Source organism: Dioszegia hungarica (genome assembly GCF_025882075.1).
Source record: "Dioszegia hungarica strain PDD-24b-2 chromosome Unknown MKK02contig_11, whole genome shotgun sequence".
Taxonomy (NCBI): Eukaryota; Fungi; Basidiomycota; class Tremellomycetes; order Tremellales; family Bulleribasidiaceae; genus Dioszegia; species Dioszegia hungarica.
Window position 1 is genome coordinate 688,742 of NW_026515771.1, and position 12,344 is coordinate 701,085.

General features: G+C 58.4%; 5 protein-coding genes across 5 annotated transcripts; all 5 read right to left on the reverse strand.

The window, feature by feature from the left end:
• Nucleotides 1-966: 966 nt before the first annotated feature.
• MKK02DRAFT_37710 (plasma membrane H+ ATPase) lies at nucleotides 967-4,323 on the reverse strand (the record flags this gene model as incomplete). The annotated part of the gene is made up of 8 exons (XM_053089754.1): nucleotides 967-1,030; nucleotides 1,075-1,326; nucleotides 1,371-3,347; nucleotides 3,390-3,746; nucleotides 3,792-3,964; nucleotides 4,009-4,091; nucleotides 4,143-4,201; nucleotides 4,292-4,323. The coding sequence occupies 8 exons, from the start codon at nucleotides 4,321-4,323 to the stop codon at nucleotides 967-969; spliced, it is 2,997 nt and encodes a 998-aa protein (XP_052944611.1).
• A 1,683-nt stretch (nucleotides 4,324-6,006) lies between these two features.
• MKK02DRAFT_37711 (uncharacterized protein) lies at nucleotides 6,007-6,987 on the reverse strand (the record flags this gene model as incomplete). The annotated part of the gene is made up of 2 exons (XM_053089755.1): nucleotides 6,007-6,860; nucleotides 6,939-6,987. The coding sequence occupies 2 exons, from the start codon at nucleotides 6,985-6,987 to the stop codon at nucleotides 6,007-6,009; spliced, it is 903 nt and encodes a 300-aa protein (XP_052944612.1).
• A 319-nt stretch (nucleotides 6,988-7,306) lies between these two features.
• On the reverse strand, nucleotides 7,307-8,929 carry MKK02DRAFT_27972 (uncharacterized protein; the record flags this gene model as incomplete). The annotated part of the gene is made up of 3 exons (XM_053087448.1): nucleotides 7,307-7,584; nucleotides 7,950-8,786; nucleotides 8,881-8,929. 3 exons carry the CDS (start codon nucleotides 8,927-8,929, stop codon nucleotides 7,307-7,309), a joined length of 1,164 nt encoding a protein of 387 aa, XP_052944613.1.
• An 813-nt stretch (nucleotides 8,930-9,742) lies between these two features.
• MKK02DRAFT_27973 (uncharacterized protein) lies at nucleotides 9,743-10,610 on the reverse strand (the record flags this gene model as incomplete). The annotated part of the gene is made up of 2 exons (XM_053087449.1): nucleotides 9,743-10,452; nucleotides 10,562-10,610. The coding sequence occupies 2 exons, from the start codon at nucleotides 10,608-10,610 to the stop codon at nucleotides 9,743-9,745; spliced, it is 759 nt and encodes a 252-aa protein (XP_052944614.1).
• A 693-nt stretch (nucleotides 10,611-11,303) lies between these two features.
• MKK02DRAFT_5159 (inner centromere protein) lies at nucleotides 11,304-11,621 on the reverse strand (the record flags this gene model as incomplete). Its single annotated transcript, XM_053093669.1, has 1 exon — nucleotides 11,304-11,621. A coding segment is annotated over one exon (318 nt), but the record flags the coding sequence as incomplete, so codon positions are not given.
• Nucleotides 11,622-12,344: the final 723 nt, after the last annotated feature.

Below are 12,344 nucleotides of genomic sequence, written 5' to 3' on the forward strand. Positions count from 1 at the left end.
GGGCACAGACCCCTCCTTTCCCCAACTTCTCGCTGACGCGCTCGGACCTCCTCCGCCTCACCAGCCTTGGCTCAGCTCAGATATCTGACTGACCAGTGACGAGCAAATATCAGAAGGCAGCATCAGTATGGATCAGCCTGTCAGCCATAGAGATGCCGACCGAGAGCTCTGGAGGAGAAAGAGGAGCATCTCAGCGACCCCTGCTATTGCGGCACCACTGATGAGCGCGCCTCTGCGTCCTGGGGAGAGCTGAGCCCCACTCGCCGCTTATGGACTGTGAGAAGCTGAGTTTGGTTGAGGGTCGTCTTACTTGCAAGCTGATTACAATTCCCAGACCGAGCTGATGACCGAGCTGATGACCGAGCTGATGTGAACGCCCCTGCCGAAGCAGCTTGAGGCCGGACTTGTAGACGAGCTCAGACTCCCACCCTTATACAGTCTCCAGAGCAGGCCGTCGCGCTGATGGAGACTCGAGCCTTGCTGACGGAGCAAGGGAAGCCCAATTTGCAGCCTGGACTTGAGAGAGATGGTGGAAAGAGGAAACGAGGAATGCGGAGCGTTAATCTCGTCCACTCCAGGTTCACTTTGAACCGCTGCTCGGTCGAACATCGACGACCGCTGCCTGTCTCGCACAGTGCATCCATATCTGTCGCATCGCCAAGTCAAGCTATTGAACCCCCCTACCCCAGCCGACCCGTATAGAAGAATAATGGTGGGATTAGGAGAAGGCAGAAGAAGACTCCCTCCACGCAGCCCCACTCGTCCAAAGAACCAAGAGGCAAAGAGAGGTCTTCTATTTGGTATGAGGATAGCATCGGCCGAAGCGTATGAAATATTAGATTACTGTCGGGAGGGGAGTACAAGAAGAAGGGCTCTGTTGGGATCTACAGATCGACTAGGTTTGGGGAGAAGGGGCGAAGGGAAGGATGCCTAGTCTATATGATTATGATGAGGGAAGAGTACCGATTACACCCTGGACGAAGCGCGCTGGAGAGCCGCGCCGGACTGCTGAGCCTGGATGGACGAGAACCTATGAATCAGTAAAGTCCACCTCCTCAAAAAGGAAAGACTAACCTGGAAAGCTCGTTCTTGGACATCGAGACCTTGGCACCGCCCTTGAGCCTGTTGGCAGCACGACCGAGGAACGAGGTACGGTTCGAGTACATGGACTCGTGGCGGGAGGCAGTGCGCTGGAGGCGGGACTCGGGGGAGGCGTCGAGAGCCGGGGCAGCAGCAGCCTTGGAGGCCTTGCGCTTCTGGAGGTACTTGATGATAGTGGCCTTGAGGGCGAACTTGACCAAGTCGAGCGGGAAGTACCAGATGATGCTGAAGGGTTAGCCAAATCCTCATATCTGAAAGACGAGACTCACTTCCAAACCCAGACAATTCCAATCCAGCCACCGGAAATAGCTCGGACCCAGGTGAACCACCAGTTACCGTAAGCGGCAATGATGGACGAGATGAGCTGAGCGATACAGAAGGCGACCATGAGGGCGGTGGACGGGCGCTCAGTCCACGAGGGGCCGTGCGAACGGGTGACGAAGATGAGGGCCTGGGAGATGATGGCGACCTGGAGGTAGATGACCATGTGTCCTCCCCAGTCGTTGACGTCGTCACCCTTGGCGAGGGGCTCGACACCGAACCGGCGCTCAAAGAAGTCGGTGTGGCGCATGACGGCAAAGAGGGCGACCGTGGAGGCGGTGAGGTAGATACCGTAGCCGATACCGTAGGCGAAGACCTCGGCGAGATCCCACGAGTCCGGGGTGGACGAGGGAAGCACACGGTCGACCGAGAGTGTCATGATGGTACCGTCGTTGAGGACCGCAATGATAAGGACCATGAACGCCGGGAAGTCAAACTCCCAGACGAACGCCATGATGGCGAAGCAGACGACGATACGGATGGTGACGGCGCAAGCGTAGACGGCGTAGTTACGCATACGCTGGAAGATGACCCGGGAACCGTGAATGGCGTGGACGATGGTGGACAATCCGGGCTCCGTGAGGACGATGTCGGCGGCACCACGAGCAGCGTCGGTGGCACCTTCGACGGCGATACCGACGTTGGCACGGGAGAGAGCCGGAGCGTCATTGGCACCGTCACCAGTCATGGCACAGAGGTGACCGAGACCCTGGATACGCTTGACGATTTCGAACTTGTGTTCGGGGAACACACCGGCGAATCCGTCCGCGTCCATGATCATCTCGTCGAGCGTGAGGTGCTTGCCGCCTGGGGGAGGACCCTCCTTGAGAACCTTGGCAGGGTACATGTGGTCACCGAGACCAAGACGACGACCGGTCTCCTTGGCAATGGCAAGCTGGTCACCGGTAACCATCTTGACCTTGACACCGAGCGCCATGGCGTCGTCAATGGTCTGCTTGGTGTCCGAACGTGGGGGGTCGAAGATGGAGAGGAGACCGACGAGCTCGAAGCCGTTACCCTGAGAGTCCTTCTCGTCGCCCATGACGTCCTCGTGGGCAACGGCAAGAGCGCGGAGACCACGACGGGCAAACTCCTCCACGTCGTGCTCCAGCTGGTCCTCCATCTCCGATGACTTGTCCCGGGAGCAGAGGTCAATGATGATACCGGTCATACCCTTGGTGGCACGCTTGAGCTTGCCACCGTCCGCGTGGTCCCGGTAGGTGATCTCGGTACGCTTGTCGACGGGGTTGAAGGGCTTGAAGTCAAGGAGGTCGATACCGGCGCGGGCGAGCTTGGGGTCGCTCAGGGTGCCAACGACGCAACCGTCAATGGCATCCTGGTTCTCGACACGCGAGGCGTACGCGGCGAGAAGGCAGACACCCTCGACGTCCCACTTGGAGTAGCACTTGACGTTCTCCTTGTCGATAGTGAGCTTGTTGGTGGTAAGGGTACCGGTCTTGTCCGAACAGAGGATGGTGACACCGGCGAGCTCCTCGATGGCCGTGATACGGGTGACGATGGCCTTGTGCTTGGCGAGCTGCTGAGCACCGACGGCAAGAGTGACCGAGAGCACAGTGGGCATGGCAATGGGGATACCACCAATGAGGAGGACGAGGATGTTGTTGAGACCGCGACGGTAAGAGTACCGGTAGTCGGCGTAAAGGACGAGGATTTCAAGGAGGACGAAGGTACCGATAGAGACCAGGCAGAAGGATCCGATCTGGGCGAGGACCATCTGCAAGTGTCCGGTCTGGTCGTTGTCCTGACCGACGAGGGTGGCGGCACGACCGAAGAAGGTGTTGGGACCGGTAGAGATGACGAGACCCTCGGCCTCTCCCTGCTTACAGGTGGAGCCCGAGAAGCACTCGTCGCCGAGCTTCTTGCCTTGGGGGAGGGATTCACCGGTAAGGGCGGCCTGGTCCATCCTGATGGTCAGCAATAGCCAAGCTGGGGAGGACTAGACTTACGAGACATCAACAGCGTCAACCAAACGACAGTCGGCCGGGCAGATATCACCGTGCTTGAAGGCGACAACGTCTCCGGGGACAAGCTCCGATGACTCAATCTCCCTCCACGCACCGCCACGCTTGACTCGGGCCTTGGGGGCAAGAGACTCCATGAGCGCCTTGACGGCGTTACCGGCGTTACGCTCCTCGACGAAACCGATGGTCGAGTTGACGAGAAGAAGGAGGACAATACCGACGAAATCGTACCAATCTGGTGGCTCGCCTTCACCGTTGGCAAGTGCGATAGCGACGAGGGCGGCACCCTCCATGACCCAGGACAGGGGGTTCCACATGAACGACAGGAACTGGAGGAGGACGCTGCTTGTCAGCGCGGAACTATTTGGTGGGGTAAAAATAGCTCACTTCTCCTTCTTCTCCTCAAGCTTGTTGGGACCAAAGATACCGATACGGTTGGTAGCCTCGGCATCGGTAAGACCCTCATCGGTACATTGAAGGAGCTGGAAGACCTCCTCCATGACGACGTGCTCGATATCGACCTTGTCCTTGTCGTAAAGGTCGGTAGCGGTGAATTGAATCTGGTCGTCAGCGATGTTGGGCATGCTACAACGGCTGAGCTTACAGTCTTCATGTCGACACGGGCGTGCTGGTCACCGGTAGGCTTCTCCTCCATGTCCTTGTACTCCCGCTTCTTCCTCTCCTCAACTGTCGGTCAGCTCCGATCGGCCAATCGGAAGCGAGGAAAAGGGGGCTCACCAGGTGCGACGGCACCAGCACCTGCGATGGGCGCATCGCCAGCTACCTTCCTCTCGGGGCTGATATGTCAGCTTGGATCGGAACGATAAAGGAGGATTGGGTCGATTGGGAAAGTTGGGTCAAGATGGTAAAAGAGGTAAACAACTTACTCGAGACCCCCTACTTTCTCGTTTTCGGACATGTTTGTGTAATGTTATATGTGTGTAGTGTGGAGTGGTGAGAGGGGAGGGTGAGGGGGAAGAAAGAGGCGGGCCGCTACCCAATAAGCGATGATGGATGGGTGCTGTAGCGGTCTTATCAGCCTTTGAAAAAAAGGGGGGGTTTGTTTGTTTGGGGGAGTCTCGGATTTGCTGGACCCGCGCACGAAGAGTGTGCAGATCACCGCTCAGCAAAGAGACGATAAAAGGGTTTAGAAGAGGATGGTTGTAGAGGATGAAGGAGGAAGGGGAGGTTGATGTAGAGATGAAAGAGAAGGAGTGCGGGATGGGTTGAAAGGGGCGGGAGTGAGGTGGTAGTCGTCAACGAGAACGGGAGTTTATAAGGCCGGTCGGTCAATGTGATTGGTGGGAGGGACCGTGGCACCCAAAACTAGAGCCAAACCAAAGCCAGGGCTTCAGGGCATAGGACCACTCACCCTTTCGATTTGGTAAGCGAGTTTGATAAAATAGGTCAATGGGTGGAAATAGCCGAAAAGGGTAATTATAGAGGTGGGACTATTTTGTCTTCGGCCAGACGGTGCCCGCGGAAGAGCAAGCGTAAGCCCCAAGATCTAATCGATAGGAAAGAAGAAGGGGCTGGTGAGAAGAAGAGGGGAAGGAGGGGAAGAGGGGGCACAGAGATGGGTGCTCTCCCTATCTCATATACAGAGCCAGACCATAGCCCAAGCGCATGCATGTTCCACACCAGCTGGTAAATCACGCCAAGAGCGTATCGCCACTGGTCAAGTATCCCGTTCTCCAGCTGGACTTGGGGGCTGTCCTCTGATCCAGACCAGCATCGTCCCAAATCAAATCAATTGAGACGGCAAGAGACGGCGACACCTTCCGGCGGTCTCGGCTTGGCCCCGACTCGCCGACTCGGGCCCGAGGTCAAGGTGTCAGAACGAATTCGAAAACAAAGTCTGCATCCGCCTTGCGGCCGCAAGCCGGCGTGTGGCGAAATCTGCGTCCGCTGGCCTGAAACACCGGGGGGATCCGGGGCAGGCGCGTTTCAGGATCTGCTTTGCCACGATGCCGAGCGTGCCAAGATGAAAAATGCGGGCTCTGCCTGTCCGTGCACCAGCGAGACCAAGCGAGAGCGCGCGAGCGACAAGCAAAGATGGCTGAGGAATGAGAACAGCCAAGCATGGTTTGCCAGGGGAAAGGGGCAGCTGAGAGGGAAAGTAAGGGAGAAAAAGGGGCCCACCTGGAACTCTGTTGCCCCGTGAGGAGTCCGTGAGGGGCATCGGGAATGTTCGGTGCGAGACGGGCTCACTCGTGTGACCGGAGAGGATCGCAGATGTACCGCAGTCGGGCGCATGCGTATCGATGGGCGGCCACGATGGAATGTGTACCGCCACAAGCTCACCTCTGTTTAGCTTTAGGTACCGATCGGGACCGACGAAGACAATTCACCTCGGAGCAGCCATACTCGCTTGGATGCAGAATGGCCACATCATGGAAGCTACATCGGGACTCGCTGAGCTTGGAGCCGCGCATGCAGGTGATACAAATACAACACAAATGTCCGCCACTATCGCGAGTGAAAATGTCCGCTATGCCCAAATGTGAGGGTAGTCCCGCCCGTGCCCCTCTCCACCTCGTCCTCATCCGACCAGCCCCATGCTATGCTTCCCGACCTTTGCTTCTCCATCCCTTCTGCCCGATCACCAAACGTCCGACTCCTCCCCAGCCTTCATGTGCGTCGCGTACGAACGCCTAACTGCCGGAGGTTGACGTGACGCGCGTACCTCCCTCGTCCGTGCTTGCGGCTGATATGGAGCCGGAGTGATGGATGACCGACGTGGAGGAAGTGACGTGACTGGGGCGATGACAGCGGGAAGAAGAGGAGAGATGGATGGGGAGAGTGAGAGTGTTTCCTGGACAGACGAGAGCGAGGAACCGTCCGCCGAGGTCGATGGTATAGTGGAGACCGATGATAGACGACGAGGTAGACCGGGTCGAGCGAGTGTCGAGTCTCCCTCCTCCTCATCTTCCTCGATGATCGTCTCCTTCTCGTCCCATATCGGCGAGCCGACCAGTGTGCCGCTCTCCGAGAACACCGGGCTCCCGTCTACTCTCGCCACCGCCAGTCCCAACCCTGACACCCTCCGCGTCCCGTGCTCCACCTCTCCAGCCAGAACGACCGGCGCCCCCGTCGCCCACTGCATCCCCATCGTGCTCTTCCGCGCAGACTCCAGCTGCGACGCCCTCCGCGCAGCCACCACCTGCTGCTTGAACTCATCCGCCACGCTCATCCCGTTCGCCTTGAAGTACGCGCTCTCAGCACGCCGACTCTCGCGCCGAACTTTGGCGTAGCTAGGGATAGCGACGGGACTGGGGACGCGGCCGAGTGGGTGGAAGCGCTTCTCGTCGTCGGTGTCTTCGGCGAGAGGGTCTCGACGGAGTCGGCGAATGAGGGAAGCGGGGAGGAAGGTACGGTGTGGGCCTCGCCAGATGGCATACCCGCCGATGAGGAGGACGAGGGCGCCGAGGACGCCAAGGATGGGCCAGGCTATGTCTGGAGAGTCAGCAAATGGTAGAGCAAAGCAGGTTCGGTCAAAGTCGAGCGGGGTGCAGCTAGCGGAATAGCACTCACGGCCATATTGTTGGAAGAAGCTCTGTCCTTCTGATCCAGCAGCGGGCATAGCGGTGTGGCGTGTGAAGAATGCAGTGTAGATATAGTCTTATTATATGTAGTTAGGCCCTCTCCGCGAGTTGTATACAGAGCTTTAGCGAGTCTGTCGATGGAAGCGTCAGGATCAAAGAGTGTGGTGTAAAGAGCGTAGTGTGAAAAGAGTGTGGTGGAGCGGGTAAGTGAGCGAAGTAGCCAAAGCCAGAGACAGTGTCAGAATGAAGAAGATGCAGAACCCAGGTTCGCATTGGCCACTATGGCCAGCCATGGCCACATGACCGGGACAGTTAACAAGCCTGAAACATCCTTTGAAGCCTCCGGACCTTCGGCTATTAGTCGGCTAGCTCAGAGTCAATCGCCCGAACTGTTTCCATCCAGACGGCTGCACCGAGGTGGCGGAGAGATGTAAACAAAAGGGTCTGTGGGAAAGCGTCAAAGATAGCGTTGAGTTGGATGGTGGGATGAGGCATGTCGTTTTGGCTTGAAGCTTGATCTCCGAGCTTGCCGAGCTCCGTTCGGTGAGAGTGGCTGCCGGCATGGTCCACTGATCTGAGCATGGGGTTCGAGAGTGGTTCGAGCGCCGAGCATCGAGCGACTTGTACTTCTGCATCTATCACAAGCAGTGCAAGAGGATCTGGATCTTCTGCACATGCGTGTGTATGGAGAAACACTCCAAATAGCCCAAAATTGCATGTAAGAATGACCAAAGCTGACCAAAATTGTCCACCCTACGACCCCGGCGCCTGCCCCCTAAACCTGCCCTCTCGCCCAGTACTGAGCTCTGCACAATCCGCACCGGTTTTGTCTGCGACGTCCCTCTCCGTCTCTCTCAATGATGCCTATACCGACCGCATATAGGCCCCATGCGCCGCCCTCCATCACCAGCCCACCCTCCCTCCCTCCCTATCCCCCGATCGCTGCCGCCTCACCACATATGCGAGTCCTGTCCCTCCTTCATCTGATGAGAGTACGGACCGGCCTTCGGGGATGGATACCGACGAGCCTCGCGCGGCCCCCTAGCCCCAAATTGACCTTGGGTCGATGAGCGCGAGTGGGGATGGGGGTGGTACGGGCTCGATGCGTCGGACCTGCGACGATTGGGGTATGACAGAGGAGCGGTAGCCGCAGGAGGAGGAGGGGACGGGTATGAGGGGACTGCCGCGATTACGGTACTGTCATTGTGGTCGTACTGGACCGGCTGGACCGCGTCGATCGAGGACCGCCGACGAGGGAGTTGAGAGTCCGGTATAGGCGTTGTACCGTCGTTGTACTGGATGACCGGTCGTTGCTCCTGCCCGTATCCGTGCCCTTGGTAGGAGCGATAGTGGTAGTCCGTCATCATCTCCTTCCCCTCCCCATCTCCCAGCGACACCGTAGACCCAACCAACGTCCCGCTCATCGAGACCGGACTCCCCTCCATCCTCCCTTGTTCCGCCTCTCCGCCATCGCGGGAATAGCCTGGCGGCGGCGGCACGCCCGGAGCTGTCCCCCAGTGCATGCCGCTCTGTCGCGCAGCAACGACCTGGCGCTTGAACGCATCCGCGCTGGTCAGAGAGTGCGCGCCACGCTTGCCCTGCCGTCCGAGTTCCTCCCGAGGTGGGATAGCCACGGATACTACTGGGCTGATGTCGCGTTTCCTGCCCCGGACATGCTTCTCGTCGTCAAGGTCGCGAGTATGGCTGGTGATGTTCTTGCGTAGCTTGGCGATAAGGCATGGAGGGAAGAATGGCCGGTGCGGACCGCGCCAGATCGCGTAGCCGCCAACGAGGAGGACAAGTCCGCCGAGGACGCCGAGGACGGGCCAGGCTATATCTGCGGTGTCAGCGTGTGAGCTAACGAGAGCAAAGGTAGATCCTGAGCGATGGCTTTACATGGTGATTGGAGGAGGGAGAGACAGGTCACTCACAGCCGTATTGCTGGAAGAAGCCAGGACCTTCAGCGCCAGGATTAGGCATAGTAAAGACGAGAGAAGTAAGAGTATAGGGGATGTAGCTAGGATCGTGCGGGGTGGTGGCGGCTGGAGAGTCGAGCCGAGAACGGTGAAGACTCAGTGAAGGCTTGTAGCGAGTGAGTAGCTTTTAGGGTGAGTGGAGGGTGCAAGAAGGGGAACATCAGCTGCTCCCTCTTATAAGCCAACACTCGCTTCCCTTCCCGTCTCCAGTCTTGCCAGTCAACACGAGTACGACGCCTCACCTAGCTGTCCCACTCGCATGATATCTCCATGAACCGAGCTGGCTACCGAGATAACGCAGAGCAGCATGCACAGGCGTAAACAAGGTTTCGTAAAGATAGTACGAAGAGTGGATGCTCGGATGGGGCATGTCGTTTGGGTCGATTTCGGCTCGAGAATGGCTGCCGTTACGGATCTGATAGGAGTCGTACCAGCTAGCGTATCGCTGACCTAGCGAGTGGCGACGAGACCAAAAGTTGGTATATGTATGATGTGCGGACCAGAGAGGAGGCATGAATGCAAATGCAAGAGTGAGAGGATGAACGGTATGCTACAAGATTGGTAGATTGTCCGAAGAAAAGATAATTGTATTGTCCTGCTCTACCAGCCCCCTTCTCCTCACGCCGTCCCGTTACCTGGCTGCTCCCTCATGGTAGAGCTTGCCTCATGGTAGAGCTGAGGTTCAGAGCATCATCACTCTGCCCCGACGCGCCTTCTTCGACCGCGCAAGTGTAGACCAGCACTGCTGGCCACCTGACACTGTCCCGCCCTGCCTCCCCGCCCTTTACTCCAGGCCATCTCCCCGCCTCAGACTCGTCTACCACATATTCGAGTCCTGCGCCTCCTCCATGCGGTGAGTGTACGCGTTCCCGCCCGCAGGGTTCGAGCGGGCATCGCGCACCTGCATCGATCCGGCCTGCCTGGTGGTATCCGATGGTCGATGAGCAGGGCTGGAATTTGGATAGTGCGCGGACGGGACGGGGTGGACCGAGGGTAGCTGACGTGGGAGGTGATGGTCCGACGATGCCGGGGTGGTATCGTAGGGATGCTGGTTTGCGCGCTGTGGGTGCTGGTGCTGGTGATGACCGACGAGCCTCTCCTCCCCTTCCCATTGCGCTGATCTCGCTGGACGTTGATCCCCTGCCTCCTTCGCCCATCTCCCACCCTGCTCCTCGGTCCCCTGGGCATACGCTCCTGAACCCATCGCGTCTCTGCGCGAGGCCACCACCTGCTCCCTAAACTCATCCGCCCGACTCATAGCTCGCTCTGCTGGCGTCCCCTGCCTCCCCCTCTCTGCTCGCCGAGGAATAAAGACCCCAACAGCCATCGGTCCCTGGCCTCCGGCACCGCCCGTCCGTACGCCCAGCGTCCGCTTCTCGCTATCCCCATCTCCATCGGCGAGGTTTCTGCGCATCCGGCGCGAGAGGCAGGTAGGGAGGAAGGATCGGTGAGGGCCTCGCCAGATGATGTAGCATCCGCCGATGAGTACGATGGCGCCGAGGACACCGAGGACGGGGAAGATAACGTCTGGAGAATCAGCAGGTGCGCGTCGCGTCCATGACGGGATGGTAGCCGAGGCAGGCTGGCGATCTAGCTGTCATGGGTCGCAGGGAGAGGGCAGAGCGACGGGACTCACCACCATGCTGCTGGAAGAAGTCGGACTGGCCAGTCGCGGGACTCGACATGGTGATTACAACTCTGGATGAAAGTAGGGTAGAGCTGCGAGACTTTTAGCGTCAGGCGTTGCTCGGCGAGCGTAGGATGATGTATATGGTGTGTGTCGTTGAAGGAGCGTCAGGCTGCAGTGTACAAGTATCGTGTGAGTGACTGATTATAAGGCAACGGAGCTGTTCAGTCCCGTTGGACCTGTATCTTTGTAGCTTGTTGAGTGCTTGAAGTTCATCACCTCTTGGCCTCAATCGCGCCCAGAGTTAGTAAACAGACGAACGCCCAGAATCCCAGATCGCCCCAGTAACGCCAGACCAGCTTGGTACCCTCGTCCGGTTCCAGATCCACATTGAACCAGTAGCCACCTGAGGTGCTGGGCGGCACGCGACAGTGACGCCAAGGTCGTGCTGGAAATGAGGGTCGCAGTGATATGGAAGATGGGTGGAACATTCCTTGGCCTAACCTCCGAAATCGACGGGCGAGTTAAGTGCCAAGTGGAGGCAGATGAGAGAAGAGGCATTTATAGCGCCCATCGTATTTCTGAGCTGCTTGACGGATCCCGACAGACAGTACATATATTCACAGAAGACAGCAAGCGTGGGTATGCATAGACGTATATGCAGTATGGTAAGGAATAATCATTGTAAAGCACAAGGAAAGAACGCAATGTCCGGGTCGTACAATCCCTCCCCTCTCCGGCCAGTCTACCACTTCCCCGTCCCCGTCGTGAAACCCATCCTCCTCGCATACTCTTCCTCCTCCTCCTTCTTCAATCCATCCCGCTGCCAGTTCCCTGAACTCGTCCGACTCCTAAACTTGCCCTTTTGCGCCTTGAACAGCTCCTCCATCGATAATGGTCGGATCGGCCCAAAGAGCTCATCCGGATTCTTGCTAGCTTGCGCTGCGAGCGCCGCGCGCAGTTCGGGACTCTCGGCCCATTGAGGTCGCTTGAAGGCGGGCGAGTCGTCCGTCTCGTCCCCCGAGTCCGAGTATTCCGAGGCGATGTCGGGAAGGACAATCTCCTCTGACGCGAGCTCGGCCGCTTCTGCCTCGAGCTGGTTCTGCAGAGCCAGGCGGGACTGGGTGAGGACCGACGCGGTGGATGACGAGCCGGCCTGGTGTTGGTGCTGCGAGGCAACAGCGGCTGACTGACGAATAGCTTGCGCCTGGTGGGATGCCCGAATAGCCGACGGGCGGGTAGGTGGTCCGAGGGGTTTCCGATCCGCTTGAGCCTGCTGAGAGGGCTGAGGCTGGGGTTGCGGCTGACCAACGAGCCGGATGGAGCAAGCGTGAGACATCTGGTTGGCTGGCGTCTCGGGCGGTACGGGTGCCGTACGGAAAGTAGAGGGGACGAGCTTGGACGAGCCGTGTGCCGAGGGAAGGGGACCAGAGGGTTTCGTGAGCTTCACGGGCTCCTTCATCTTGGTCGACCCGTTGAGAAGGTTGGTAGTCGACGAGCTGGCTGAGATGACGCGCTTGGCAGGCTGCATTGGTGCTTTGCTTTGGCTGCTCGCGAGCTTCTGCTTCCGGATTGCCTCGGCCTCCATCTGACAGTCAGCTCAATCCTTCTCAACCTCCCCAATCGTACTCACCTCGGCTCGCTCAGCGGCTTCTCGCTCCTTGCGCTCCCTCTCCGCCTTCTCTGCCTTCGCCTTCGCTATCTGCACCTTCCGCTCTTCGCCCTCTCTCCGCCTCTTTTCCATCTCAAGCGCCTTCATTCGCTTCTCCTCGGCTTCCCGCTCCTTCACCTT